The sequence below is a fragment of the Podarcis raffonei genome, chromosome 4 (genome assembly GCF_027172205.1).
Source record: "Podarcis raffonei isolate rPodRaf1 chromosome 4, rPodRaf1.pri, whole genome shotgun sequence".
NCBI classification, from domain to species: Eukaryota; Metazoa; Chordata; class Lepidosauria; order Squamata; family Lacertidae; genus Podarcis; species Podarcis raffonei.
This window is the reverse complement of record NC_070605.1, coordinates 80110585-80138079: the sequence shown is the minus strand read 5'-3', so window position 1 is coordinate 80138079 and position 27495 is coordinate 80110585. Positions and strand designations below refer to the sequence as shown.

At 41.6% G+C, this 27495-nt stretch overlaps 1 protein-coding gene across 5 annotated transcripts; it reads left to right on the top strand.

The window, feature by feature from the left end:
- Nucleotides 1-26: 26 nt before the first annotated feature.
- TFDP1 (transcription factor Dp-1) lies at nt 27-27495 on the top strand. 5 transcript variants are annotated; one of them, XM_053384359.1, is made up of 12 exons: nt 27-294; nt 2466-2548; nt 12904-12970; nt 16234-16340; nt 17139-17260; nt 18756-18921; nt 19203-19349; nt 20311-20379; nt 21509-21660; nt 22713-22879; nt 23924-24005; nt 26225-27495. In XM_053384359.1, the coding sequence occupies exons 2-12, from the start codon at nt 2537-2539 to the stop codon at nt 26373-26375; spliced, it is 1242 nt and encodes a 413-aa protein (XP_053240334.1). In that variant the 5' UTR covers nt 27-294; nt 2466-2536; the 3' UTR covers nt 26376-27495. The 5 variants fall into 5 exon arrangements, with proteins under 5 accessions (XP_053240334.1, XP_053240330.1, XP_053240331.1 ...); XM_053384355.1 differs by having other exon boundaries at nt 27-454; XM_053384356.1 differs by having other exon boundaries at nt 27-480.

The following is a 27495-nucleotide window of genomic DNA, read 5'->3' as shown; positions in this document are numbered from 1 at the left end:
TGAGGTACCCGAGGGCGGCTCAACGGCCGGTCTCGCGCTGCAGCTTCCCGCGCTCTCAAGGCCCCGGGAGGAGGAAGGCGTGAAGGGAATCCCGAAGGCGCGAAAACCTCGCGCATGCGCGGGCCTTTCGCCTGCGACAGCCCAGTAGGCCGGCCGAAGCGAGCGAGCGTGCGGCAGAGCGGCGATGGGATGTGGGAGGGAGCTCGCTCGCCGCCCCGCGTGTGCCTATGTGGGGCACGTTACAGCCCCGTGACGTCAGCGCGCAGCGTCACGCCGGGAGGGACGCACGAAAGTGTAAGTTTCAATTTTTTCCCTCCCCCTTGCCTTCCTTCTGTGCCAACCGCCAAAAAGCCAAGAATCGCGGGACCGCCGGCGGAGGGGGGGAGGGCGAGCGGAGGCAGCGGCGAGCCCCGTTCCTCCCCATCCGCCCATTCCGTGCAAGGAGCGCGAACAGGTGTGAGAAGGGGGTCAAACCTGCGGGTCGGCGCCGGGGAACCTCCAAGCTTTGGGGGTGGGGGGGAGGAGGCAGCAAAGCGAGGCAGGAAGGAGAGCGCGGCTTGGCTGGGTGAGCTTTGGCACGGGCAGGGAATGATGGCGCTTTCGTGAGGAGGAGGAGCAGGAGGGGTTGTTGCCTGCAACCCGATCCCGTGCATGTTTACCCGAAAGTAAGCGGGGGGGGGGCTTGCTTCCAAGTAATCAGCAATTGTGCATCGGATCGCAGCTCTGCACCCCGAGTACGGTAGAAGAAGAAAGAGCGGCTAATTTTAAGTTCGATTTACTCCCAGGTAAAAGCTTTGTTTAGGATTGAGGCCGATCCTTTATTATTATTATTATTATTATTATTATTATTATTATTATTTTGCATGTCTGCTTTTTTATCCAGTAAGCATGCAAAAGTCTCGGTGGAGCTTGCTTCCAAGTAAGCCTGCACACGGCTGCAGCCTTAAGGGATGGCTGAAATGTACTCGTGGGGGGGAACGACACCCCCCCCCAAAAGTGTCCCCTCCTTTGCTTCAGGAAAACTTCACACTTTCTGGAAACTGTTGGAACCAAGAAAAGAGGCTTGCAAAGCGAGGGGTTGGGGTGGAGAGGCGCTGGAAAGGGGTGGAAAGACGTGTGGGAAGGGGGGCAACTTCTTATTATCATTTCCCATGCACACTTATGTCGCTTCGTAATTATTGGCAGAGTTCATTCTGGTGCAGTTGAACGAGTGTGTGTATGTTTGTGGCCGGAGGTTGTGGGGGGGGGAGAGCAGATAGGTGCCCCCCCTCTCAACCTTATCTCCCCACAAACACAGCTGCTTTGCCTTGCAAGGGGGAGGAGGGGGAGGAGGAAGCCTAGAGGTGATGGTGTTGCTCCTCGGCTGCTTCTCCCCACCCCCGAGGGGGTTTTGAGGAGGGCCGTGCATTGCACATGTGCAGTTGGCATCTCTCTCTCTCTCTCTTTCCGTGCAAGAGCGGCGCTGTGGGTGGGGGATTGCTCGGGAGTGTGTTGTGGGGGATGGAGTTTGCTCCCTGCTTCTCCTCCTCTAGTTCCTCAGGTACCGTCGGCGCCTCGGGCAGGGGAGTGGGTTGCAGGGACCGAAAAGGAAGACAGGTGGGAGACGAAGAGGAGGAGGAGGCAGCGGCGGTGGGAAGCGCTTAGGCGGGACGGTTTAAGGCGAGGATCCTCTTCCTCCTTCCTCCCCTCTCTCCTACCCCGGTCTCTTCCCTCCCCCCTTCCCCGGGGCGGGCGGGCGAGGAGGAGGGTCTGCTGAGGGTGAGGTTGGTGCCTGGGTGGCCCCCCGTCTCTTCCCTCCAGCCTCAGACTCCCCGGGCTCTGGTCGGGCTTCTGAGGCCCTGGAGAGGGGGCGGGAAGGTGCAGGAGGCGGGGGCTGGCGGGAGTTGTTCTGTGGAGCGCAGATGCTGCTTCGCCTGGTTTTCACAGGGACTCTCAGGACCAGTTTCCTCCCCCCGCCCCCGAAGCAGCATGTAAATTTCCAGGGCCTGCTTGCATGTTCGCATGGAGAAGCAGTGTGTGTTTTGTTCAGCGTTGGGGGGGGGAGTGTAGTAGGGGGTTGGGCCCCTGAGGCCTAGCAACTGTTCTGCAGTTAATGGGTCAGGAGCAAAGCCCCCCACCCCGCTCCCCCTTCTTCTTGGAAGGGGGTTGCGTGCAGATTTATGCAGGAGGCATATTTATGCTTTTCAGTCATCCAGCGCATAGCTGGACAGGGTGCAACTCCCCATCCCCACCTCTATGATCCTGTCAGTTCAGGCCATCTTGCCTTTATATTCTCAGAAGATCAGGGGCCAAACGCTTTGGAGACGGACCTGCTCTTAATTTATGAAGGCTTTAAGTTGGGTCTTTCAGGCTGTAACTTACTTTTACAACCCCGTGCTGAAAGTCAAGAAAATGTAGCCATCTCAATTTTAAAATGTGTTTCCCTGCAATAACCAAGTTCTTTTCTTTTAATTTATCGTTTTTAGAATACAGTGCTACTGTTCCTGTACCTGTGGGAATCAAGCAAGTAAAGAACTGATTTCTTGGGTTAAGTAACATGGCAAAAGATGTAAGTATATTTGTAAGTAATGGTCCTACAGATAATGTTTTTGTTTATTGTATTTGTATCCCACCTTTTTTTCTCCAAGGAGCTCAAGGTGATGTATATGGTAATCCCCACAACTACCCGATGAGGTGGGTTAGCTGAGAGGCAGTGACTGGCCCAAGGTAACACTAGCATTAATAAATATAGGAATTCACTGTTACCCTATGTATTCATGTAGCTGCATCTACACAGCAAATAAGCAGGTGTTTATCCAGCTGCATTGACTCCATCCTGTGCTGCATAATGGCAGTGCAGCATATCAGTAGGAGCATATCTCAAATATGTGTGGCTACATCCCCATCATTTAGGCTAAGATGCTTTTAGCATAGTGTCATAGAGATGACAAGTCATCATCTCTTCTAATGATGAGTAGTGTTGAATCTGGTATATTGTAGTGGTGGTATATAGGCACATAGTAGCAGCATCCTATACTGCTGTACTAGGGTAGCATGAAACACTTAGCAGAATTCCATAAGTCACTATGTTGTGTTCTCACTTTATTCCAAACTAGGGAAGGCCACTTACATGTTTGTGGATCAGAATCAGTTTTATTTGAGTCAGCAGCCCCCAAATAATTATGAAGGTATATATTTTTTTTGCCCACCATTTCACATGTGAATAAACTAGGGAAGGCTTCTACCTTTCAGGATGTTTATTGCTAGCCCACTGGCTCCTAGTATAGCTCCAATAATAGCTTAACGCTTGCTTTGCTTTCTTAAAAGCAATATAAGTAGAAGGTTTACACTAAAAAGTTATAGGCTTGAGGATCTGTAATAAGCTGTTTGTCCGTCATATGATTTTGTGTGATGCTGACTTTGATCATCTATGGCATGAATGAAAAAAACCTTTTTAGTGTTGTCTTTTTAAGTATGACGCAGTGAATTCTTACTGCTTTTGTTAGTACTCTACTTTCCATTATATTGCCTGGCTGAAATAGAAGGTACACCTTTATCCTTCTATTAATCTAGCCCTCTTCTAGCAGAACCACACCTTCAGCATTGAGAAGCATATGACAGTTTGGTTGTTTCTTTGTGCCCTATTCTTAAAAAAAATAGAGTTGTTGAATTTCCTATTAAGGTATTTATCATAGACTCAGATCGTGACCTAAAATTGAAATTGCAAAAAACTAGCTACTGGAATCTATAATTTCTTCCCGTTGTTGTAATTGTCCTGCAAACTAGAACAGTCAGTTCAGTTTCATCAATGAGCATAAGTTTAATCAGTATGGGTAATCCCATTGATTTAGAGCAGGCTTCCACAACTTATAACACATCAAGCTAAACAATTCATCAACCATGTATTGTAGGCTGGTGTGTACTTAACAAACCCTGTTTTACAATATCACTCGGATATCACAAACAGACAGAGGGCTGTGCTTAGTTTGGCAGGTCCCAAATTCTGCAGTTAATTTAAATTAGGCAATTGGTGCAAAGAAAAAACACAGAAAAATAATTGTTTTAAATCAAGTTTCCCATTTTGAACTTTTTCCCCTGAACAACTATGCATGCTAACTAGTTAACGACAACAAAACATGTTGGTTGGCAACTAAATTGAGCCATCATAAATGCTATAAGTAAAACGGAGAGCTTTTGTGGTCTTGCAGCCCATATCCACTGCAAAAATAATGTGGGATTAGAGACAAGTAACAGATCTTTGTTTGGATCTCTGTAGAGATACAGAAACACCAAGGAAGGCCACTTACAGTCATGGGAAAAAGAAAGTGACCTTCTTTTAATTCTGTGGTTTTACATATCAGGACATAATAGCAATCATTTGTTTCTTAGCAGGTCTTTAAATTAGGTAAATACAACTTCAAATGAATAAAAGTACATGACGTATTACACCGTGTTACGATTTATTTAACAGAAATAAAGTCAAAATGGAAAAGCCATATGTGAAAAACTAAGTACACCTTATGATTCAATAGCTTGTAGAACCACCATTAGCAGCAATAACATTAAGTAATTGTTTTCTGTAGGATTTTATCCATCTGTCACATCATTGTAGAGGAATTTTGACCCAGTCTTCTTTACAACGTTGCTTCAGTTCATTGAGGTTTGCTGGCATTTGTTTATGCATAGCTCTCTTAAGGTCCCAGACAGCATTTCAGTCGGGTTGAGGTCTGGATTTTGACAGGGCCATTGCAACACCTTGATTCTGTTCTTTTTCAGTCACTCTGTTGTAGATTTGCTGGTGTGTTTCCTTGTCCAGTTGCATGTCCCAATTTCAACCAAGCTTCAGCTGTTGGGAAATGGCCACACATTTGACTGTAGAATACTTTGGTATACAGAGGAGTTCATGGCCAACTCAATGACTGCAAGGTTCCCAGGTCCTGTGGCTGCAAAACAAGCCCAAATCATCACCCTTCCACCACCGTGCTTGACAGTTGGTATGAGGTGCTTGTGCTGATATGCTGTGTTTGATTTTTGCTAAATGTGCTGTGCATTATGGCCAAACATCTCCATTTGGGTCTCATCTGTCCAAAGAACGTGGTTCCAGAAGTCTTGTGGTTTGTTCAGATGCAACTTTGCAATCCAAAGTTATGCTGCCATGTTCTTTTTAGAGAAACCAGGCTTTCATCTGAAAACCCTTCCAAACCATACTTGTTTAGTCTTTTTCTCTGGGTACCATCATGAATTTTAAAATTTAACATTCTAACAGAGACCTTTAGAGCCTGAGATGTAATTCTTGGGATTTTTGCAATTTCTTTGAGTGTTGCATGGTCTGACCTTGGGGTGAATTTGCTGGGTCGTCCACTCCTGGCAAGATTGGAAATGGTCTTGAATGTTTTCCACTTTTGAATAACCTTTTCCGCTGTAGAACATTGGTTGGAGATGGCCTTGGAACCCTTCCAGTTTTATGGGCAGTAGCACTTGCTTCTCTAAGAGTGTTATCTTTCCTCCTTGGCATTGTGTTAAAACACACCTGAATGCTCCAGACCGGCAAGCTACTAAAACTTTGGCTTTTATGGAGGTGGGCACACTTGCTGATGATCAATTAAGCAAGGGTATTTGATTAGCAGCCCTTGTCTGCTACTTATCCTCTTAATTCCTATGGAGCAGTAAGGGTGTACTTAGTTTTTCACATATAATTTCTCCATCTTGAATACAAGATCACCTATATGGACTCTGGATCATCCTGATGAGATGCAAGATGGCATCTCTAGAATACTACAGTATCTGTGAAAACTTGCTGCTTCCTGGATCCAGTAGGCACCAACAACAATAAATTCAGTCTATTGCTTTTATGATACTTAAAACTAAGAAGTCATATTTTCCTCTATGGTTCTAACTAAATCTGTTTGATAAACTGTTGTGATTGAGTTTAAGAGGTAAGTGTGGACTTAACACTTTTGTCTTAAATTCAGATTTCCTTTATAAACATACACAATTACAAAGTCTTTTATAATGCAATTTCCTCCTGCCATGTTTAGGGCCTCAGGATATTACATGTCCTTGTAAATGCAGAGAAATATGAGGCTTGTTTTTCTTTTGAAAGTACATTGCAAATTCTAAAATGTATTGCTGATATCCGTGTTCAACTTAAGATTTGTTTTTAGAATTACAGTCCCATTTGGTTTTCGAACGTTTTGGAAGTCGAACGGACTTCCGGAACGGATTCCGTTCAACTTCCAAGGTACGACTGTAGTGACGCTGTGGGACTCAGCCCTATGGCAATTATACCATGGGGTCCTGCAGGGATCTGTGCTATTTAAGATCTGCATAAAGCTGTTGGGAGCCATTATCAGGGGAATTGAGGTGACACATCATCAGTACACTGATTGCACCTTGCCTCATCTCTTACGTCTATTGGAATCGGGAGCTGAAGGGATAGATGCAGGCCAGTAAGCTGAAATTGAATCTAGAGAAGACACGGGCCCTATGGATTGGTTTCTGGGTCCAGAAATTAGGATTGGAGTGCAGTTGCACTCCCCCTAAAGGAGCAATTGTGTGATCCAGGGGCACTCCTAAATTTCACCTTATTGTTGGAGACTCAGATCACCAGATACACCCGATTCCCTAGCTGTTGCCATTCCTGGATAAGGATAGCTGGAATTTTGATGACTCTACATTGGGCCTCCTTTGGAGGTCGCAGCTGTTGCCTGGGTGCTGTTGAGTTTAGGTGCCCCAAGCATATTGAACCAGCTCTGAGGCAACTTCACCGGCTGGCTATTTGTCAAGGTGTTGAGTTTAATATATGAAGCTCAAATGGCTTGGGGCCCACCTACCTGGAATAGCACCTTCCCAGGATCATCCTGCCTCTGAATTGAGATCTGCGGAAGATTCCTTATTGGTTGTGCCATCAGTGACAGAAGTAGGTTTAGTTGACCCAGAGCAGGGCCTTCTTGGAAGTAGCACCTTGACTTCAGAGCTGTCTTTCCCCTTGGATCAGGCCAGCTCCCACTCTCATTTGGTTTTAGTGGCAGGTTAAGACATTTTAGTTCTGCCAGGCCTTTGTGTTGTTTTAGGCAATTTTTGTTTTGGATGAAGTGTATTTTAACTGCTTTTTATTCAGTGATATATGCCATATGATGTTGTGGCCCACCCTGTGACCTTCAAGTAGAGGGTATAGAATAAATGCCCACAAATGAAATACACAATATTTGATACACAATATTTCAGTTTACCCATACGTTTATTTTAAGTGAATTTGCAATATGTTAATCTTGTAAGAAGGGACGCGGGTGGCGCTGTGGGTTAAACCACAGAGCCTAGGACTTGCCAATCAGAAGGTCGGCGGTTCGAATCCCTGCAACGGGGTGAGCTCCCATTGCTTGGTCCCTGCTCCTGCCAACCTAGCAGTTCGAAAGCACGTCAAGTTCAAGTAGATAAATAGGTACCGCTCCGGTGGGAAGGTAAACGGCGTTTCCGTGCACTGCTCTGGTTCGCCAGAAGCAGCTTAGTCATGCTGGCCACATGACCCGGAAGCTGTATGCCGGCTCCCTCGGCCAATAAAGCGAGATGAGCGCCGCAACCCCAGAGTCGGTCACGACTGGACCTAATGGTCAGGGGTCCCTTTACCTTTACCTAATCTTGTAAGAAGGAGTTCTGTATCCTCTGAGAAAGCAGTACCTTGCACAGTTTATAGTTTCTTGCTTTTGTACACTTATGTTTCGTGTGGCCAGGTTCCAAAGAGCTGCTCAAGTAATCAGTGTGCAGTAGGAGTCTTTGCAGTTCTATTCTTTGAGTAATAGCACACATCCTTTGCAGCATGGCAGATTCCTTTGAAACTGAGGGCACTTTCCTAAGGAGGTTGTGTGTGGCATTGGTTGGTGGTGGTTTAAAGTAAGAACATCCCAAGTCCTATGACATACTTAAAATAGCTTTTGAATGGTTGCTGCTATGACCGATGGGAGCAGAACTGACATTGCTATATGTCTCTGAAGATAGAGAAGGGGGTAAAGGTGCCAGTCAGATTGACAAAGAGGCAGTGTAATTAAAGGAAATGTGTCAAAGTGGGCAACGGACTGACAGAAACTGAAAAAAAATAATTTCTGATGGATCTGTGATGATAGGAAAAGCCAAGGAGATTGTAGGGTTGAGGGACAGCCTCAGTAAGGCCCAGGAACAGAATAAACGATGCGCTATTGGCAGGAAGGAATTTGGTGGGGGCAGTAATCCAGGAAGTCAAGGGGGGTCAATTTGCTACCTCTACAGCCTAAACTTTGCTAGCACTATTGTACTTTTGAGTTTCGTAAAAGAGGACTCAGTTTTAAGGTAGCAAAGAGTGGCAAGTTGTGGGGGCAGTCTGAGGACACTGAGGTCCAGCGCCGAGGGCCTTCTGGCGGTTCCCTCATTGCGAGATGCGAGGTTGCAGGTAGTGGCGCCTTCCCTGTGGAACGCCCTCCCTTCAGATGTGAAGGAAATAAGTAGCTATCTTATCTTTAAAAGACATCTGAAGGCAACCCTGTTTAGGGAAGTTTTTAATATTTAATGCTGTATTGTCTTTAACACTCGATTGGAAGCCACCCAGAGTGGCTGGGGAAACTCATCCAGATGGGTGGGGTATAAATAAAATATTATTATTATTATTATTATTATTATTATTATTATTATTATTATTATTATTATTTAGTTCAAATCAATATGTTAACTACCGTATTTTTCCGTGTATAACACGCCCCCTATTTTGGGCGACTCCAAATTAAGAAAATGGGGGGGGGATTTCCAAGAGTTGTTAAGCTTTTCTTGGGGAGGATGGCCCAGAGTTGTTAAGCTTTTGGGGGGGGGAATGATTGCCGAAAATTACTTACCTGCCGCTAAAAATCGTACGCGTCGTTGAAGACGCCAATCAACCGCCCTATTGCCACAGCAGCAGCCAATCACCATCAACCCTTGCCGCAGAGAATCTCCCGCTTGCTGCTGCAACAAATCAGCCAACCCCCTCTGCACTACCTGTGTATAAGACAAGCCCCAATTTTAAACCTAATTTTTGGTAAAAAATCCTCGTCTTGTACACAGAAAAATACAGTAATTAAATACATCATTTATAGAGTTATTATTGTTGGCAATTCTTTGTTGCTCAGCCAGGCTATAGAGTTCAGCTGTGTGCTGTTATATAATAATGCCTTGTGTTACCCTGAAGTAAAAGGGCTTTTTGAAATGTTGCAAGTTCTCTAGTGCAAAGAGATTGTCCTCTCTCAGAGAGGGCTGCATACTCTGCTTATGCTGCTTATATTATCGAGTTATAAAGTTACAATTGAAACTAAATAATTACGAGAATCATTGGAAACAAAATAATTTAAAATCATGGCTAGCCATTATGTCCAAACTGGGAAACATGGTTTGTTTCTTTCAAATCATGATCAGTATGTCAAGAACAAGCCACAATCCCCAGTCCTGATGCAGCGCTAAGTTGTTGCTTCCGCTCACTGGCGAGGAAGAGCAAAGTGAGAGTAATCTGCATATTCATGTTAAAATATTACTCCTAGCTTACTATGGGGTGTGAATGCAGTCACTGTGTGCTGAGAAGACTTGAGTTAAATGTAAGGGACATAATGTATATTGGCATATGTGTTTTAGTATCCCCATAGCAGTGTATGTATCTGTGGCCAAGAATGTGTAATACTTAACAAAAAGCATAGATTCTTTCTGTATGTAGCTTAATTTAATTTACCATTAAAGTATATAGAATTTCAAGCAATTTGGGTTGGGTTATCACTCAAACATTTTTTTGTTGTTGCTTTCTACATCTAGCTCCAAGCAAAGCAAGGCAAATAGCATTATTTTTTTTTGCAATTGGAAAATAGATGCATTCAATAAATGTCTGTGGAGTAATTTGTTTGTTTATGCAGCTTCTAGAGAATTATGTTCCATATCTAACTGGTATATCAGACTTCTGAGGGAATTCAGCTGGTTTCCTGATTTTGATAGAAAATATTTGTACAGATCAAGTCTTTTCTTAAAATTACATCAAAGCATTCTTTTTTTTATTCCAGTTAATTAGCCTTTCTTAAAGGAAGGTTATACCAATGTTAAGAAATTTGGGAGGTGGGGGTTATGCATTGAAGATATTGCATTCTGGATTTGGCCGCTGTTCAGTCATACCTGCTTGAGGAGAAGGGCAAGTTAGAAGACACTGCATGAAAGATGTGAATGCAACTAACTGCTCAAGTTTTCGTGTAATTTCTCACCCTGCTGGAGCGAGTGCAACTTTTAGCCTGAAATGATTCGGTGGGAGAGGGGCTTTATCTTACAGCAGGAGTGGTAAATTCAGATTTCTTTAGAAGTGTTTTATATGCCTAATGGGTCATGTTTAAGATACTTGGTTCATTATCTGTTGTTGCATTTTGTGGAGTTCAACTAATGAAGGACACTTCACATATTGATACAAAGGACGTCTAACCCCCTGTTCTCTTTCCCTCAGTCTCAATCATTGCAGATAATTTATTTGTGTTGAGGGAATTTCATTTCATTTATTATATTTCCATGCCACTTTTCACTCACACGAGATAAAAAAATTAAAATTTTAGATTTAAACTTACTTTTGATCATTCAACAAGTGTACAAAATATGAACAAAATTGGATGACATGAGGTAAAAAAGTTGGATCACTTGATATGGAATGACCCACTGGTAAATGATAATATTCAGCTAGTCTGTAGTATTGCATTCTTGAGTGAGGCGATTTAGCATTCAGTGCCAATGTTCTTCGTTGAGCTGGATTCTCCAGATTCATTTCAATCTAACTTTGTCTGCTTGTTGAATGGAGATAACTTTCTCTACCCTAGGGCACCTGGAACTGGATATGGGGATGTGTGTCCCTGAAGTGTCTCTAGTCCAGGGGTTGGCAACCTAAGGCCCGGGGGCCGGATGTGGCCCAATCACCTTCTCAATCCGGCCCGTGGACGGTCCAGGAATCAGCATGTTTTTACATGAGTAGAATGTGTCCTTTTATTTAAAATGCATCTCTGGGTTATTTGTGGGGCATAGGAATTAGTTCATCCCCCCACCCCATATAGTCCTGCCCACCACATGGTCTGAGAGACGGTGGACCGGCCCACGGCCGAAAAAGGTTGCTGACCCCTGCGAGTCTAGTCCTTCTTGGAGATGTAGTTCCAGAAGGTGGTGTTGGGGATGGGCGTGACTCCTGCTGGACATTTTGACCGTAGTGTCCTTCAAGGTTCTGTCTTGTACCACATGCTGTTTAACAGCTACATGAAATTGCTGAGAATGCTCGGGGTTGCGAAGTTTAGTCCCATTAATATGCTGATTAAACCTGGCTCTCTCTCCTTTCCATGTAAACCCAAGAGAGCTGTTTCAAGTTTTGATTGGTGCCAAGCATCAGTAACCAAAGTGAAATACCTTCTTAGTTCTTTTGCATGCCTAAAAATGGTAAAACTTCTCATTTACTAAGCCATCAAATTTCTTATTTTAGTGGCTTTCTATCCTTTAATCTGGGCTCCATCTTTGCCATTAACATGTTGACTTATTCCAAATGGTATTGTTAACTAAATCATTTTATTCCGTTTCTGGTTGCCATAAGGAGCTTTGACTTTTTAAAAATCTCCAATGCTAATTTAAAAAGTGCGGAAATTGTGCCCTAGGGAACCACAATAAAAGTCCCACCTTTGAAAAATGATGGGGGGTTTTTGGGGGGGGGGAGTAAGGTAAGAAAATACAAGAAGTTGATAGAAATTTATTCTCTTGTGCTTACAGTACTTTTAATTTTTGCTCTGCTTGTAAGCGTGCTAAGGGTTGAATATGTAGAACTTTATAATGCAGGCTGCTGGCTTATTTTAAAGATATGCTTCTCTTTATTATACCTACATTTTGTTTGATTCAGTCCTAAGAGTTCACAGCAGTCCTGTCTTGGAGAAATAATTCCCTAGTTGCTTTGCTCATGTGCTAGTCAACAAGAAGCAAAATTGGTGAGTTGGCTGGCAGTGCACTCTAGGGTACAGGGTAGGCCTATAAAGAGCTAGTAAACAACTGTGTGTACTTCAGATTTCCAGTGCACCTGCTGTGAAGTTCTGGTGATGGCAGTCAAATCCTGGTCTGACCCCCAGGCTGAATTCCTATGAGGTTTTATGGCAACTGTATTCCTTGTGAAATGCAGCTTTGATGACATTTAAAAATGTTTTGCTTTCCTAAGTTGAAAAAGAAACTTTGAGCTAAAACTCCAAAACTCACTTTAGGGCCAGAGGGAGGCATTTGAAAGGAAAATGTATGTGATAGTTTAACTCCTTTGGTGTAGGTTGCTGATAGAAGCCCATGACCCTGGTAAAGAGGACAAATGTCAACCATGTATTGATCAGAGCAGTCTACATAGTTGCTTGCTTCTGCAGTGTGTGTGTGTGTGTGTGTGTGTGTGTGTGTGTGTGTAATGGGTCGGAATATTGCATATTTTGTTCTTACTAAGAGCTGGGTTACACAATTGCCAGCTGATAAGTCTGTATGCATAATGGGGCATTGGGAGTGTGTATGTGCCTATGTGCAAGTTCCCCAACTCCTTAGGACAAAACAAGGTGTGGCCTGAACTAAGGGGGAAGGCTAAAGGGGATTTTGTGTATAGCTATATGCATATAGGTAGACCTGGAGCAGAGTTCTATGATAAGCCTGCACAGTAAACATCACAGATCTGGTGCTTGCTAGGACCACAAAAAAATCCAAGGCACAGACCTTCATGGATCTTAATTATTTTTTATAGAGAGTGACAACAGTACCACCAACAAATCACAGAATACATTTGTGGACATAAAGGCAACCTATAACTTGATGATGGATTCGGATGGTCCCTTGCAAAACCTATTGGGACCTGGGAATGTAATTTGTTTGCAAAGTACTTTACATCTAAATAAAATGTGTCTTCTCTTGTAGGCTGGTCTAATTGAAGCTAATGGAGAATTAAAGGTTTTTATAGACCAAAATCTTAGTCCTGGAAAAGGTAAGAAACTCTTGTTGTTATTGGCCTTCATATTTAATGAAGTAAGACTTCTGTGTGTGTAGTAAGGCTGGCTTCACGTTTGAGGAGCATCCTCTGGTGGGTCTCATTCCTCTTATCTGAAGACCCTGGTAGGCTCAACTTGGCTGCAATGGCTGTTTTCTTAGCCACACTTGACACCTGGGCCTAGTCTTTCTCACAGTGACCCAGATCTATTAGTACTTTGTAAATTTCTTTAAAATTTCACAGATGAAAGGCAGCATGTACAAATTTTAATCAGAAAATATATCCTAGGCATGTAATGCTACCTGCACAATGGTGTTTGTTGTAGAAGAAAGCATGCATATTGACCATTCAGTCTTTCTTACTTACAGGTTTTCACTGAATTTTTGAAAGAAATACTTTATACAAAAACAATACAATAAACAACAATAATTTTTTTAAAGTGCACATGATCAGTGGCAGCCAATACTGTAATCAACCATTGCCTGTTACACAAATGAATTTGTGTAGGGAGTCTGTGTGCCCAATAATTTTCCATTTTCCCCTTGTGGAAAAGGCATCTTCTCATAGGGGGTGGCTGGTTTATTTGGTCCATTGTATGATTAGGGAGAGGATCTCTCCTTCCATTGTTGTATTATTATGTGTTTAGCTATCAAGAGTGTCCACAGCAGCCAGTCACATTGTACCTCACTCAGATTCCAGAATGGTATGTAGTTCATCAGCAACATCTTTGAATCCCATGGATGCATCTAAGGCCTTATTTATGCAGCTGTTTATCTTTGACCCAAAGGGTGCAACTTTTGAGCAGGACCATGTTGTGTGACATAGAGTTGCTTGAGGGGAGCCATAGCGGCAACCTATATCTGTTTCATACTTGTTTATGAAAGAGACAGTGTGTTACTCAGTACTCTCTGAAAGTGAGGCTTTGGAGTCTTAAGTCTTTAATTGAAGTGACCGAAAGGGATAGTACCCACTCAAAAATCCAAATGTGCCATGGGCCTATAAAAAGGTGGTGACCCCTGTTTTAACAAATAAAGCTTCAATTTATTTACTAATTAATGTGTTTGTATCCCAGATTTCTAATAAAATTATTTTTTATGGGACAGGGCATCCAAATGTGAGTAAGAATACATTTGAGGCTGATACAGTTATTTCTCAGCAGAACCATTCCACTTTCGTTCCGAGCACAATTCAGAGTGTTGGAGCTGACTTTTAAAGCCCTAAAATGCTTTGCCCCAGTATACCTGAAGGAGCGTCTCCACCCCCATCATTCAGCCCAGACACAGGTCCTCCTCCGAGGGTCTTCTGCTGGTTCCCTCACTGCGAGAAGTGAAGTTACAGTGAACCAGGCAGAGGGCCTTCTCAGTAGTGGTGCCCTCCCTCTGGAACGCCCTCCCTTCAGATGTCAAGGAGATAAAAGAATTACACAACTTTTAGAAGACATCTGAATGCAGCCCTGTATCGGGAGGTTTTTAAAGTTTTATGTTTTTAGATATGCTGTAAGCCGCCCAGAGTGGCTGGGGAAACCCAGCCAGATGGGCGGGGGTAAAAACAACAACTATTATTATTATTATTATTATTATTATTATTATTATTATTATTACAACAACAACAACTATTATTATTACTTTAGTTCCCTGAATCAACTTATTGACTTATATGACAAACATTTCATCAGGATTTGATTGCGGCTGCAATTTTCTAATTCTCAAAAAAGGCGTATAATGCCATCTGGACAAAAGAAAGACAATCAACTAGGCTATACCGGTGTCTCATAAAGATCACACTTCTAAAAAGTTGCACACTAGAATAGTTAATGTTAAAAATCTCTTCCAATCTCAAATGCTACTTGCCAGAAACTGATTGGTATTTTCTTATTTCCTTTAGTCATCAAATCCCTCCTGAATTATTTCAGACAACACTGCATTTAACTCCTTAGAAGGGTGGGTGGGTAATCGGCTGAATATACACCATCCTAATATTCAAGTGAATAGAATATGTTTTCACTCTACTTTCTACCATTCTAAAATTTTACTTCTATAAAATATTTTGTACCACAGGGTGGCAGCATTTGTACAGAAATGCATATACGCATTGCTCATATAGAACTTTTAAAAACTTCTGTCTTCATGACAACTTGGAGACACATGCTGCAGTTCTGTGTATGCTTCACACTGACTGTTTCCAAGTAAAAATGGATGTGATTGTAAAGAGATGTGGAAGCTTTCTTCATACTGACTTGTGGCCGTCAAGATTTATCCAGAACCTTGGTAGGGAACTGTCAGGGAACTGCCATCGGAACTAGAGGAGGAGGCGAGGCCCCACAACGATGCTGGAGAGGGGCCAAGCAGGGAGAGAGGCAAGTCTCCTGTTGGGGAAGAAAATCAGCGCTACACCAGGGATAGAGGGGGGCCAATGGGGGAAGCAGAGAGCAGGCTCCGGGACTCTTCACTGGACACCAGCGGGGAGAGCACAGGTCCTCCGCTACCCACGCCCTCCCTGCGCAGAAGACTTCCGCGCAGGGAGAGTAGGAGGAGACTGGGCGTCAAACAACTTTTATGTTGGAAAAGGTTTAAGAAACGCCCACTGACGGATTCTGCCAGCGACTGAACAGCCACGGAGTGGATGGCTGTCCAGCGAGAAATGGTTTAACCAGCCAACCTAGCCCAGAGTGGCGGCTATTTACGCACAAGCAACCCCTAAAGCCATTACAGGAACCTATGACCCTCCGGTTGGCATGGACAAGGATGATGGGAGTTCAGTCAGTAGATTTTATGGTTTATAGCTAATGGCCCTCACAATACAGTATGAGCACAGATCACACAACTACAAAATGAAAGGCATTACTCAAGGATGATGGGAGTTGAAGTTCAGAAATATCACGAAGGTCATAGATTCTCCAGCCTGATTTAGAAGTTAATCTTCAAGCAAAGCAGATGTTTCTGGTAGTAGTTTTAAGTCAGTATGTCAGATAAATTATAGTGAGGGATTCTAATCTTGGCACGTTGATTTCTCTGTCTTCAGAGAATTAAATCAAGCTATTATGTTTGAGCTCAATGGTTTATCTCGAGGACTTCATCCTAACATTTGCTCAAGTAAAGAATGTCTCCCGCTCTCACATATTTAAAAGCATTTTAACTTGGACGTGTGCAACAGAATTAGGTTAAATATTAGACTGACGTCTTTAGTTTGCCTAGTCAGATGCTAATTGTGTTGCCAGTTATTTGTTACCATTTTGTAACTTTTCAATTTGTGTATTTTAGGTGTTGTTTCATTAGTAGCAGTTCACCCTTCCGCAGTAAATACACTTGGAAAACAACTCCTACCGAAAACATTTGGACAATCTAATGTCAACATTGCACAACAAATGGTAAGAGGCCTGTAGGGAAACCTACTGATTCATTTGTGATATGTAACTTGTAGATTTTGAGGTGCCACATTAATCCTTTGCTGGGGTCAGCCTCAACATTGGAACACATTCTGAGAAAACATGCATAAGATTGTTCTACGTCAGGGGTGACTAAACTGTGACCCTGCAGACGTTGGTGTGCTGCAGCTTTTATCAGCTTCTGCTAATGCACCCAGTGATGAGGGATGGTGGGAGTTTTAGTTTGGAAACATCTAAAGCGCCGCCTTTGTTGTACATTAGAAATTTTTGAGATCTACATAGGAACCATGGGGTCCACTTAACTTGGCAGCTTTCAGTGGAGAAGAGCACCATTAGATGAGGTTCTTTCAGAAGCATGCCTACATAATATAAGTTAGAGTTTGATTCCAACTTAAGAGTTTCCTGGTTGGGCAAAATACCCACTAAAAATGTAAATTGTGGTTTTACTTTTTAAAATGTATCTAGTATAAAATTACGGCTTCCATACTAAGGAAGATAATATAATTACAGTGTTACCTCGGTTTTTGAACGTCTCAGAAGTCGAACACTGAAAACCTGGAAGTAAATGCTTCTGTTTTTGAATGCGCCTTGGAAGTCAAATGGCTTCTGCTGAGTTTTTTTCCAGTTTTCTCCATTGAATTTGCAGACCGCCCTTTGCGCTTCGGTTTTCAAACATTTCAGAAGTCAAACAGTCTTCCAGAACGGATTCTGTTCAAAATCCGAGGTACCACTGTAATCTGAATAGGAGTGGCATTAACTGACATTTTGTATTAACTGTAGGTTATTGGTACACCTCAGAGACCTTCAGCCCCCAATACTATTCTGGTATCAAGTCCACATACACCCAACACACACTTCGTACCGCAGAACCAGACTGCAGATTCTTCGCCTTGGTCTGCTGGGTGAGTAAAATTTAGTTAGGTTACAACATATTCACAGGAAAATGTTACAACATATTCACAGGAAAATGTTACAACATATTCACAGGAAAACGCATGCCTCAAAAGCTTTATTCTTGGTAACTAAAGTTGGGCCTCCTATCCAGCTAGTTAGCTAATAGCTGAAAAATATTGGGCCGAATCCAATGATATCCCTGGAGGCTTATGTTAGCAGAATCTGGGGAGGAGGTAGGTTTTTGCCAGTTTCCCTGACAACTCCCCATGTGATCCAGATACTTGGAGGATCCTTCAGAACATCATGGGAGGTGATGCAAGGAGCTACAGGGGAGGGGAGGTCAGTGACAATCACCTCACTCCCTGTCCTGCCAGCAGAAGCCTCCCCTGGACCAAAGCCCTTTCCAGCCACTCAAGGACATAATTGCATTCAGTTCTCTTAAACTTGTAGTTCGTTTCTTCCTCATGTAAAGGTTGGTAGCTGAAGGTAGATATGGTGTGTATTTCTATAGAGTTTCCTTTGAATAACGTTATAAGCAAATTCAAAATGTTTCAAGTAATAGGAGTGTATGCCTATTGTCATAATAGGCCTTCTCTGTAGTGGCACCCTCCCAGTGGAACGCACTCAGGTGTCAAGAAAATAACAACTACAGTCATACCTCGTGTTGCGTTTGCTTCATGATACGTTTTTTTCAGGTTGCGTCCCACAGCGACCCGGAAGTACCGGAAAGGGTTACTTCCGGGTTTCGCCGCATGTGCAGACGCACAAAATGACATCATGCGCAGACGCAGCGACATGCGCAGACGCGCGTTGTGTTCTGCTCATGTTGCAAACGGGACTCCGGAACGGATCCTGTTCGCAACCAGAGGTACCACTGTATCTGACTTTTAGAAGACATCTGAAGGCAGCCCTGTTTAGGGTAGTTTTTTAGGATTGATGTTTTTATTATGCTTTTAGGTATGTTGTAAGCCGCCCAGAGTAGCTGGGGAAACCCAGCCAGATGGGCATGGTAATAATAATAATAATAATAATAATAATAATAATAATATCCTCATATTTTAACTGTGTGTGTCTAGGTCAGACGTGGGTGTGCAAACCAACAAGCTACGTTCATTAAAACAATTTCTTCAGTGCCATTGCATTTCTTAAAAAATACTGTTTTGAGGTGTTCTGCTTCTGTTTTTGGTTGTTTTTGTATATATTTTATAATTTTATATATGGACGTTTTACAATGGCCTTTATTTGTAATGCCTAATAAAGGTTTGGCAAAGTAAGTATGAGTTTTGCTTCTATGCAGACAAATTCCTAAGGGCAGTGGGCCAACACTGCCACCATTAGAACATATTTTATCATTGATGAAGCCTTCTTTTTCACAAGGTTTAATGAAACAAGTGATTTGGGGTATGGGTTCTCTTTAAAAAAAGAAAGAAACCCACCCTAAAGTCGTCTCATTGGTTTTGGGGATTTGTGTGTGTGTGTAACTCATTGTATCTGTATTTATAGGAAGCGCAACAAAAAGGGTGAGAAGAATGGCAAGGGTTTGCGGCACTTCTCTATGAAAGTTTGTGAGAAGGTTCAGAGGAAAGGAACGACCTCATACAATGAGGTAGCAGATGAGTTAGTTGCAGAGTTTAGTACCGCAGATGCACACATCTCACCAAATGAATCGGTAAATATATTTATGTTCTGAATTTAGTAGAGACAACAAACCCATTTCCTGCATGCTACAAATACCTACATGCAGACACAGCCCCTTTCTTTTTGCTTTCTTTTGGGGATCATCCCAATGTGTGTATTGTGTGTTATAAAAAATTCAAGTTCTTGTTTTCAAGATTAGAAATGCTACTCTGTTAACCGACAAAGTTATGATATTACTTCAGCTGTTGCATGACTGGATAAATTCTTTAAAATAGTTAAATCAGAGATATTCTAATACTCTTAATTCAACAGCAGGCTTATGATCAGAAAAATATTAGACGACGTGTCTATGATGCCTTAAATGTCCTTATGGCCATGAACATTATTTCCAAGGAGAAGAAAGAAATAAAATGGATTGGCCTACCTACTAATTCAGCTCAGGAATGTCAGAATTTAGAGGTAAAATGCGGTGGACTTTTCTCATTTGCAGCATTTCTTTAATCTTGTTTTCTGATTACTCGGGAGGAACAGATTCCCTCACTTCCATTCCAAGATGGTGGCATGCCTTTGGTTCCACACAGGGTTTCATTCTGGTTGGAGACCCAAATTTTGGAGTGGTGGAATAATTCATTCTGCGCATCTGGCTTTCAAAATCATAACTTTCTTTAATTGAAAATGATTGTGCATTTGCAAAATTTCATAAGTAAAAAATAAATCTTTAGGGTAAGAACCTCCCAAGTGCTGGTGGAAGAGAGCGGGAGTAGACAGTTGACAATTCCTTCCAACTTCTGGAAATAATTCCAGAGCACTGTAACTAATAGTGAAAATTTGAGTTCCACTTTATGGAATATTTACAATGAAGTAGAACTTCGGAATCTAGTGCAGAATCTAATCGTGTCAGATTCCATAAGCACCTCTGTTTAATACCCCTTCTTTCTATGAATGACTTCACTATAAGAAACAGATACATTTTTGGTTGAATTATTTTGATTGTCTTTTAAATAATCTCTGAACAGGCTTATGTATCATTTGATGGTAGTTAGCTCTGGGTGTTCAAGATTTCCTTGTATGCAGAGAGAGGGTTTATGGCTGTTGCCACACTGTCGTTGTTGTTTAAGAACAACAAATGATGTTTCAAATTCATTTCAGCAGATATGAAATTTTGGATATTTAAAAAAATCTAAAACAACCGATTCTCATGCCGTTTTGTGAACTGCTTTGGAATCTTGCCTATGTTTCAAATGTATACATTACTTGAGACAGGGTGCTGCTTTTTGAGAAGTATAAAGCCCCCTTAGATTCACAGAATGAACTTCTTGGTTTCTTGGATTTTAGCCCACATACAGAGCATTATGTAGCTACAGTACTTTTCAAATTCACCCAACTCCTCTCTAAAACTAACAAAGTTTCTTTTCTTAAGGTGGAGCGACAGAGAAGACTTGAAAGAATAAAGCAAAAACAGTCACAACTACAAGAGCTAATACTTCAGGTATTTTTGGAACAGTTGTTTGCCTTGCCAAATCACTTTATATATATTTTATCAATTGTCTAATGCGTTAAGATGAGCTGGTTTCCCCCTGAAGCACTTACTTTATCCTACATAAGTAAATGACATGACTGGGAATAAGAGGATAATGGGCTGGACAAGTCAACTAAGCAGGTAGGCTAGCAGAAGCCAGGGCAAGGGCTCCTGCTACTGCAAAGGTCCCCCCTCCCCTATCTGCCTCAGATCAGCTCTGGAGGGTTGGGAGAACTCCCCAGAACAGTGCATGGGGATTGGAGAGGGGAGATTTTTCCATCTGGCAAGGCAAAATGATTTCCTCCCAATGGTTTTAATTCACTTTAGCAATAAGGCATTACACAATTTTTGTTCTTGATTATTGTAGGCACCTATATGCAACTTCATCTGATTCTGTCCTGTATGCTTTGTGTCTCCTATTTTTATTTTAGGCCTGCCCTAAAAGGTAGAGTAGAATTAAATAATAGAATAAAAATAATTAACTGGAACAACCTCAGGGGTGTTTATTAGACAGTCTTCTTTGCATTTTTCTGGGGTTTCAAGAACAGCAGCCTTTTTACTTCTGGAAAGTACTTCCTCTTGGTAACCAGGCAGTATCTGCATATATGAAATGGCACCAAGGGAATAGGCTTTTCTTCAGCTTCCTGGTCAACCCTACCTGATTAGGCAGATTTTTCTCTTCCCTAACCCCCCACTGTCTTTCCTCATCTTATTTTACTTCTATTTTACGGATGATCTTATGTTTAAAAAGTTTGTGCAGAGTTTATTCACTTTGTAGAAGTTAGATTTTTTCCCCATGTTCTGGACTCTGTTTTGGAGCTGGAGGAAAACCTTCCACTTTGGGGTGTGTGTGTGTGTGTTTGTTTGTTTGTTTGTGTGTGTGTGTAGACTTAAACACATACCACCTAGTAACCAAAAAGGAGGCATTTCTCAAAACTTTAGAGTGCCTAATTCAGAAATGCTTGGTTATAGATACTATTGTTACTTGTTTAATTATTCTTAAATATTCTTATTTAAGAATTTATGCCAAACATGCCTTCACAATTGTTTTCCTATTCTTAAAGAAAATGAAGTTGTTTATATTTAAATCCCTTAACAGCAAATTGCCTTCAAGAATCTTGTTCAGCGAAATCGTCAAGCAGAACAGCAAGCAAACAGACCACCAGCTTCTAATTCTGTCATTCATTTGCCATTTATCATTGTGAACACCAGCAAGAAGACTGTGATTGACTGCAGTATTTCTAATGACAAGTAGGTTGCTAGTAGGGAAACGGGTGTTTTCTTCTGTCCTTGCGAATACACTGGCTGCATTTGCATGATAAATTATAATAAGCGATTGGCTCGTGCTTTTCTCCTCCCTCTAGTAAGCATGGGAGCAACAAACCATGGTACTTGTCTTAGCATTATATATGAACTGGGGAGCATGGTTTGTTTTGCTCAAACCAATGTCCGGTAAGCAAAGAAGAAATCTTGCCCTTCATGTTGTGGTTTATTTGAAGCAAAACAAACCAGGACCCCCAATTCGATCATAACACAGTAAGCCAGGGAGCATAGTTTCATTGCTCATGTTCTTGCAAGGGGAGAGCAAAGCTGCAACCCGCTGCACATGTTCATGGAGCTAGCTTGAAATTTATGCAGGAAAATGGACTAATCTCTTAAATACTGACAAAGTTGGGGTTGCAAATTCTGGTTTTATTATTTTCTATTTATATACCACCTAATTGCCTAAGTGGTTTCGAAGTGGCTTACAAGTATAAAAACCAATAGAAAAAATACAAATGCACGTAATGAAAATCCACACTAAAACAGTTCATTCAAAATGTTAAAATAAAAACTCGCAATTAAAAATGTACAATAAAGTAAGCCCATTAAAGCAGCACAGAGGTTAAAACAGGAGGTTCAGTTCAGGAGATTGGGCGTGCGGCTCCTGTGGGATTCCCCCACCTCCCGCAAAAGCAGGGAGAAGGTCTGGGAGAAGCAGACAGGCTGTGCTCAGCCTGTCCGCTGCTCCCAGAGCTTGGGGGGGTGTCATATTTTTTCCCTTGATTTCTCCCTCTGAAAACTAGGTGTGCCCTATGGTCAGGTGCTCCCTATGGAGCGAAAAATACGGTATCTTACTAATATATGAAATATTGAAATATTTGAGACTGCTGCTTCCTGATAGACAGTGTTGGAATTGTATAACAGCATCAAAATGTGCTGTATCTTTTAAAAGTTGCGTATTAGTAGAAGATACACTTGGAAGAAAATTTTATAACCCTATGTGCATAGTTTTTTGACCAGTTTCTACCCATTTTCTGTAGGTTTGAATATCTATTTAATTTTGACAATGCATTTGAAATACACGATGATATAGAAGTGTTAAAGCGCATGGGAATGGCTTTTGGGCTAGAATCTGGAAGTTGCTCAGCAGAGGACCTAAAAAATGCAAGGAGCTTGGTTCCTAAAGCTCTTGAACCATATGTGACAGGTAAGGTTCTGTGAAAGATTTCCTTATATTTAAAACGTGCATGGAAAAGAAACCAAACTGCCATTGGAACTTGACACAACTGCAATATGCAGCGCTATAGGATACAAGTAGTTTGCAAAGCCTTTTATCAGTACAGTTGCCTATGCAAAGCATTTTCTGAGTGAAAAGTTCTTAAGAACTTCCCTGCTCCAAATGATGGAAGTAAAAGTTCTAATAGTGCAGTAACTTCCAAATCATTGTGGAGTTAGCTTCACCAACATAGAGGTGGATTATCAAGCAGTTGATTGCGAAATTTTAGGTGCCAGGCCAATCCTAGACATCATTGCAGAAAGGAGAACTGTTTGTAAAGTGCTATGGTGCTATCCTCAGTTGGTGTCAAAAAGAACAGCAGAACATCAGAATTAACAAGGCTGCCCTTGAAATAATTGTTAACTGGATTGGAGTGCATTCTAGGAGAGCTCTGGCAGCCACAACACTATATGGCTGTTTCGTTCTCCACTGCTGGCCTCCATTGATCATGCAGAACGAAAAGCAATGGCTGGCTTGATAAATATGTACTTGTCAGCTATTAGAACAAATTTGAACCAAGTCTGATTTTGTTTTAGCACGTTTTCCCATACTTTTAAATGTAGCAGTTATGAATGATCAATATTTTCATAGGAAAAGGAAGCTGTCATATTCATCCTTGCCTCTGCTGTTCTGTAGAATTGGTTTTATTTACTAAAATACAATGGGGTGTTTTAATGATACACTTAATTTTGTATGCTGTGGAATCCCTTTAGAGAATTAGGCTTTGTACACCCAAACTTATTCCCCCGCCCCCATTTTTCTTCTGCTTTGTATGCACTTCAGAGATTATTCAGTGCTCTTATATTTTAGTGGGAACTTTAATAGGCCGTGTAACTTTTTTTTTACTTTTTTTTAAAAAAAAATGTGATGGGCACTTTGTACAAAATTTCACTACATGTAAAAAATATTTGGATTAGATTTGTGTTTGGTACAGAATCAATGCTGCAGAATTCATAATGCTTTCTTCCTTTACAGAAATGGCTCAGGGATCAATAAGCAGTGTGTATGTCTCATCCTCATCAGGTTCAGCTTCAAATGGGACAAGATTTTCAAACAGGTTAGATGGGATTTCTCTTTAAATACTGATAAACCTGGCAAATGGCAAGCACCGTCATTTTTAGAACCCACCCCATTGATTTTAAGGCAGAGCAAAACTGTATTACATGCGGGGATATAGGGAAAAACAAAAAGAAACCATAGGGATGAAAGGTGGCAGAAATCACATATATTAACAGTTCACATATCACATAACTAAACAAAAGTTAACTCAAAAGTCCAGATTTCCTGGGAAGCTGGTGTAAGTTGTTGTAAGTGGTGTTCATTTGTATACAAAATAAAATCCCGCTTGACTGGATGGAAGGTATCCGATGTGGCTGTGCTTTGCAAAGTTCAAAGATGGTGTGTAACTTCTTCCGAAACGGCAATATTCCAATTTCTGTATGGTGGGCAAGCGTGCAGTAGCCCAGGCTTAGGCAAACTCGGCCCTCCAGATGTTTTGAGACTACAATTCCCATCATCCCTGACCACTGGTCCTGTTAGTTAGGGATGATGGGCGTTGTAGTCCCAAAACATCTGGAGGGCTGAGTTTGCCTATGTCTGCAGTAGCCAATAAAATATATAACGAAATCTTTTAATATAATCATCTTATTGTCATGCCCAAAAATAGGAGAGCAAGAAGAGGGTGTAATTAAGTTGACTGCTTAGTTCCATTAAAAACCAGGGACCAAAAATGTATATACCTACAAACGCTTTCACCAGAGGTAGAAGTATGTTCCCCTAGCACCACAGCTTTGTCAACGTGAGAGGCCTGTGACATTTGCCCTGCGGTCCTTATACCACGTATGATACAGCTTAAAAGTGTGGTTTCCCTGATATGGACCAAAATCGACTTTATTGCCCAAATAGAGCATATTACTGTATTGGACCGAACATAAGCCTCACCCGAATATAAGCCACACCTTTAAAATTCGAGGGGGGGGAAAGAAAAAAAGACAATATCCGAATATAAACCACTCCCTTAAAATTCCACAGGCACTCACACCCGTTCCGTTTTACCGTACGTCTGTTTCAGCTGCGATACCGTAAAAGCCATTTTTTTAAGGTCGTGAATTTAAGCCACACTTTAACTTTTCATGGTTGGAATTTTTTTTGGGGGGGTGAGGCTTATATTCAGGCCAATACAGTACATTCCAAATATCACCACCTGTATTCTCCCCAATATCTCCCTCCCCAGAATTTTTAAACCAACTTAGAGCCTGCAGTGCAGGTTAATAATTGCTTATATGAAGCTGCAACCCAAGCTTTTACCATAGAGGAACAGGGTTTTTGTAAGAGGTCTAGTGACCTGTGCGCGGGTGTGGATCAGCCAGAAAACATGTTACCCAATAAAAATGCAACCAGCCAATGTCCTTGATGTGGGAGGCTTGCTTGGTAGCGGGTGATGGATTCTGGTGGGTTGGATTTTGTTGTTAGCCAGATAAAATCTTAACAGCAGCTGCTGAGACTTCCTAAGGAAAGTGCTTCTTTCATCAAAGTGCAAATTTCGCTTTTTGTTTTGCCTAATAGTTTCGCTACGGGACGCAGGTGGCGCTGTGGGTTAAACCACAGAGCCTAGGACTTGCCAATCAGATGGTCGGCAGTTCAAATCCCTGTGATGGGGTGAGCTCCCGTTGTTCGGTCCCAGCTCCTGCCAACCTAGCAGTTCGAAAGCACATCAAAGTGCAAGTAGATAAATAGGTACCGCTCTGGTGGGAAGGTAAACGGCGTTTCCGTGAGCTGCTCTGGTTCGCCAGAAGTGGCTTAGTCATGCTGGCCACCTGACCGGAAGCTGTACGCCGGCTCCCTCGGCCAATAAAGCGAGATGAGCGCCGCAATCCCAGAGTCAGCCACGATTGGACCTAATGGTCGGGGGTCCCTTTACCTTTAATAGTTTCCCTAATAGGCATTTTGAAGGAGTTAAAGCCCAAAGGGCGATAATGGTGTAGAGCAGCCATAGGGAAGTGTTGAGAAGTTGGTCCCAATTCATACCCACAAAGGTTTTTTCTTTTCTTTTGCCATTGTGTCCAGGAAGGCACAGCAATTGATCCTGGTGTCCTGAGCCAAAGATACGAGCAAAGTCCCTGCGGTCCAATAGCAACCTTGCATAACTTCAGTTAAAAAAATTTTTTAGGCACATTCCTTTTCTCACCCTTCCTCCTGCATAGTTGTGTTGTAAAAACTTAATGCATTAATGGAAAACCAGTTAAAAGTATTGATCCTAATTTGCTTTTGTTTCAGTGACTACTCAAATGGAGGGGATGGAATGTTAGCTACAAGTTCCAATGGATCTCAATACAGCGGCTCTAGAGTAGAGACACCAGTGTCTTATGTTGGAGATGATGACGACGACGATGACGAGGACTTTAATGAAAATGACGATGACGACTGATATTTTTTGCGTGTAGACTTTTTTAAATGTTAAAATTCAGCAAGCTTCAGGAATAATTCTAGGAAGAGAATTGTCATAAAATTGCCCCATCAAGGAGATACTGGTAAGAGTCCTGAATTTAGAAAATGCTCCTCCAGTAAAGTAAAAAGAATTGTTTGTTTTATGTAGATTTTTTTACATGTGGTGAGGATGTGTGTGTTGATACCAGTGTGTTAATGCAGAACCTTTATTTACTCTTTGCTTAGAATTTTTAACTTGAAGGAAAATGCATTTTGCCCCTAAGTGTTGTTGCTAAGTTTGAAAATGTAGCCACATTTAATGGAAAATAAAATCTGTCCACCTGTCAAAAATGCATACACTGAATGGCATTTTATTTAGAGTGCATTTAGTTGACACTTCGTACTGAAGCATAGCAAACAAATGTTATATTTTGCTGATCATGCAGAGTCCAAAGAAACAAACAAAAGAGCCTCTTTTTAAATGTTAGTTTGCGGAAATTGTGTGAATTTATTTCCCTTTTAAAAATTATTCTGATCATTGTAATTCCATCAAATTTATATATTGTGTTTGCTGAATGTTAGGACATATGAAATACAATTTTTGGCAAATGTTTACTGCCAAGCTGGCACAGCTGTGTAAATGTCTTGAAGGTTTGGGATGAGTTTTGCTTATGATAAAAATTTGCCTGATTTCTTACAGGCAGATTTTGAAAACAATTTGTTATATAGTTGTTTACATACCTATAAGTCTATCATATAAAAGACATGTACTGAAACAAATGTTTATATTTGTTTCTTAAACATCTTCCAGTAATCTATTATAAAGTTGAAATTAAATATAGAGAATGTTTTATGTTTAACTCAAAATTTGTCAATCACTTTTAATACTTCATTTTTTTATAAAAGAAATTTCAGGGCAGGTGGTAGTCTTTTAAAATTTATTCACAAAGAATTAACTGCACAAATACTGTCAGCTGCCTGTTCTAAGACAGTAGTCTTTTTATTGAAACACAAATAAACTTTTCTGTAATATTTTATGGAATATAAGCAGTTTGTTTTACTTGTTTAATTGTGGCACTATTAGTTTTTATTAATAAAAAGCGCGTGGGCATTTTTAACAA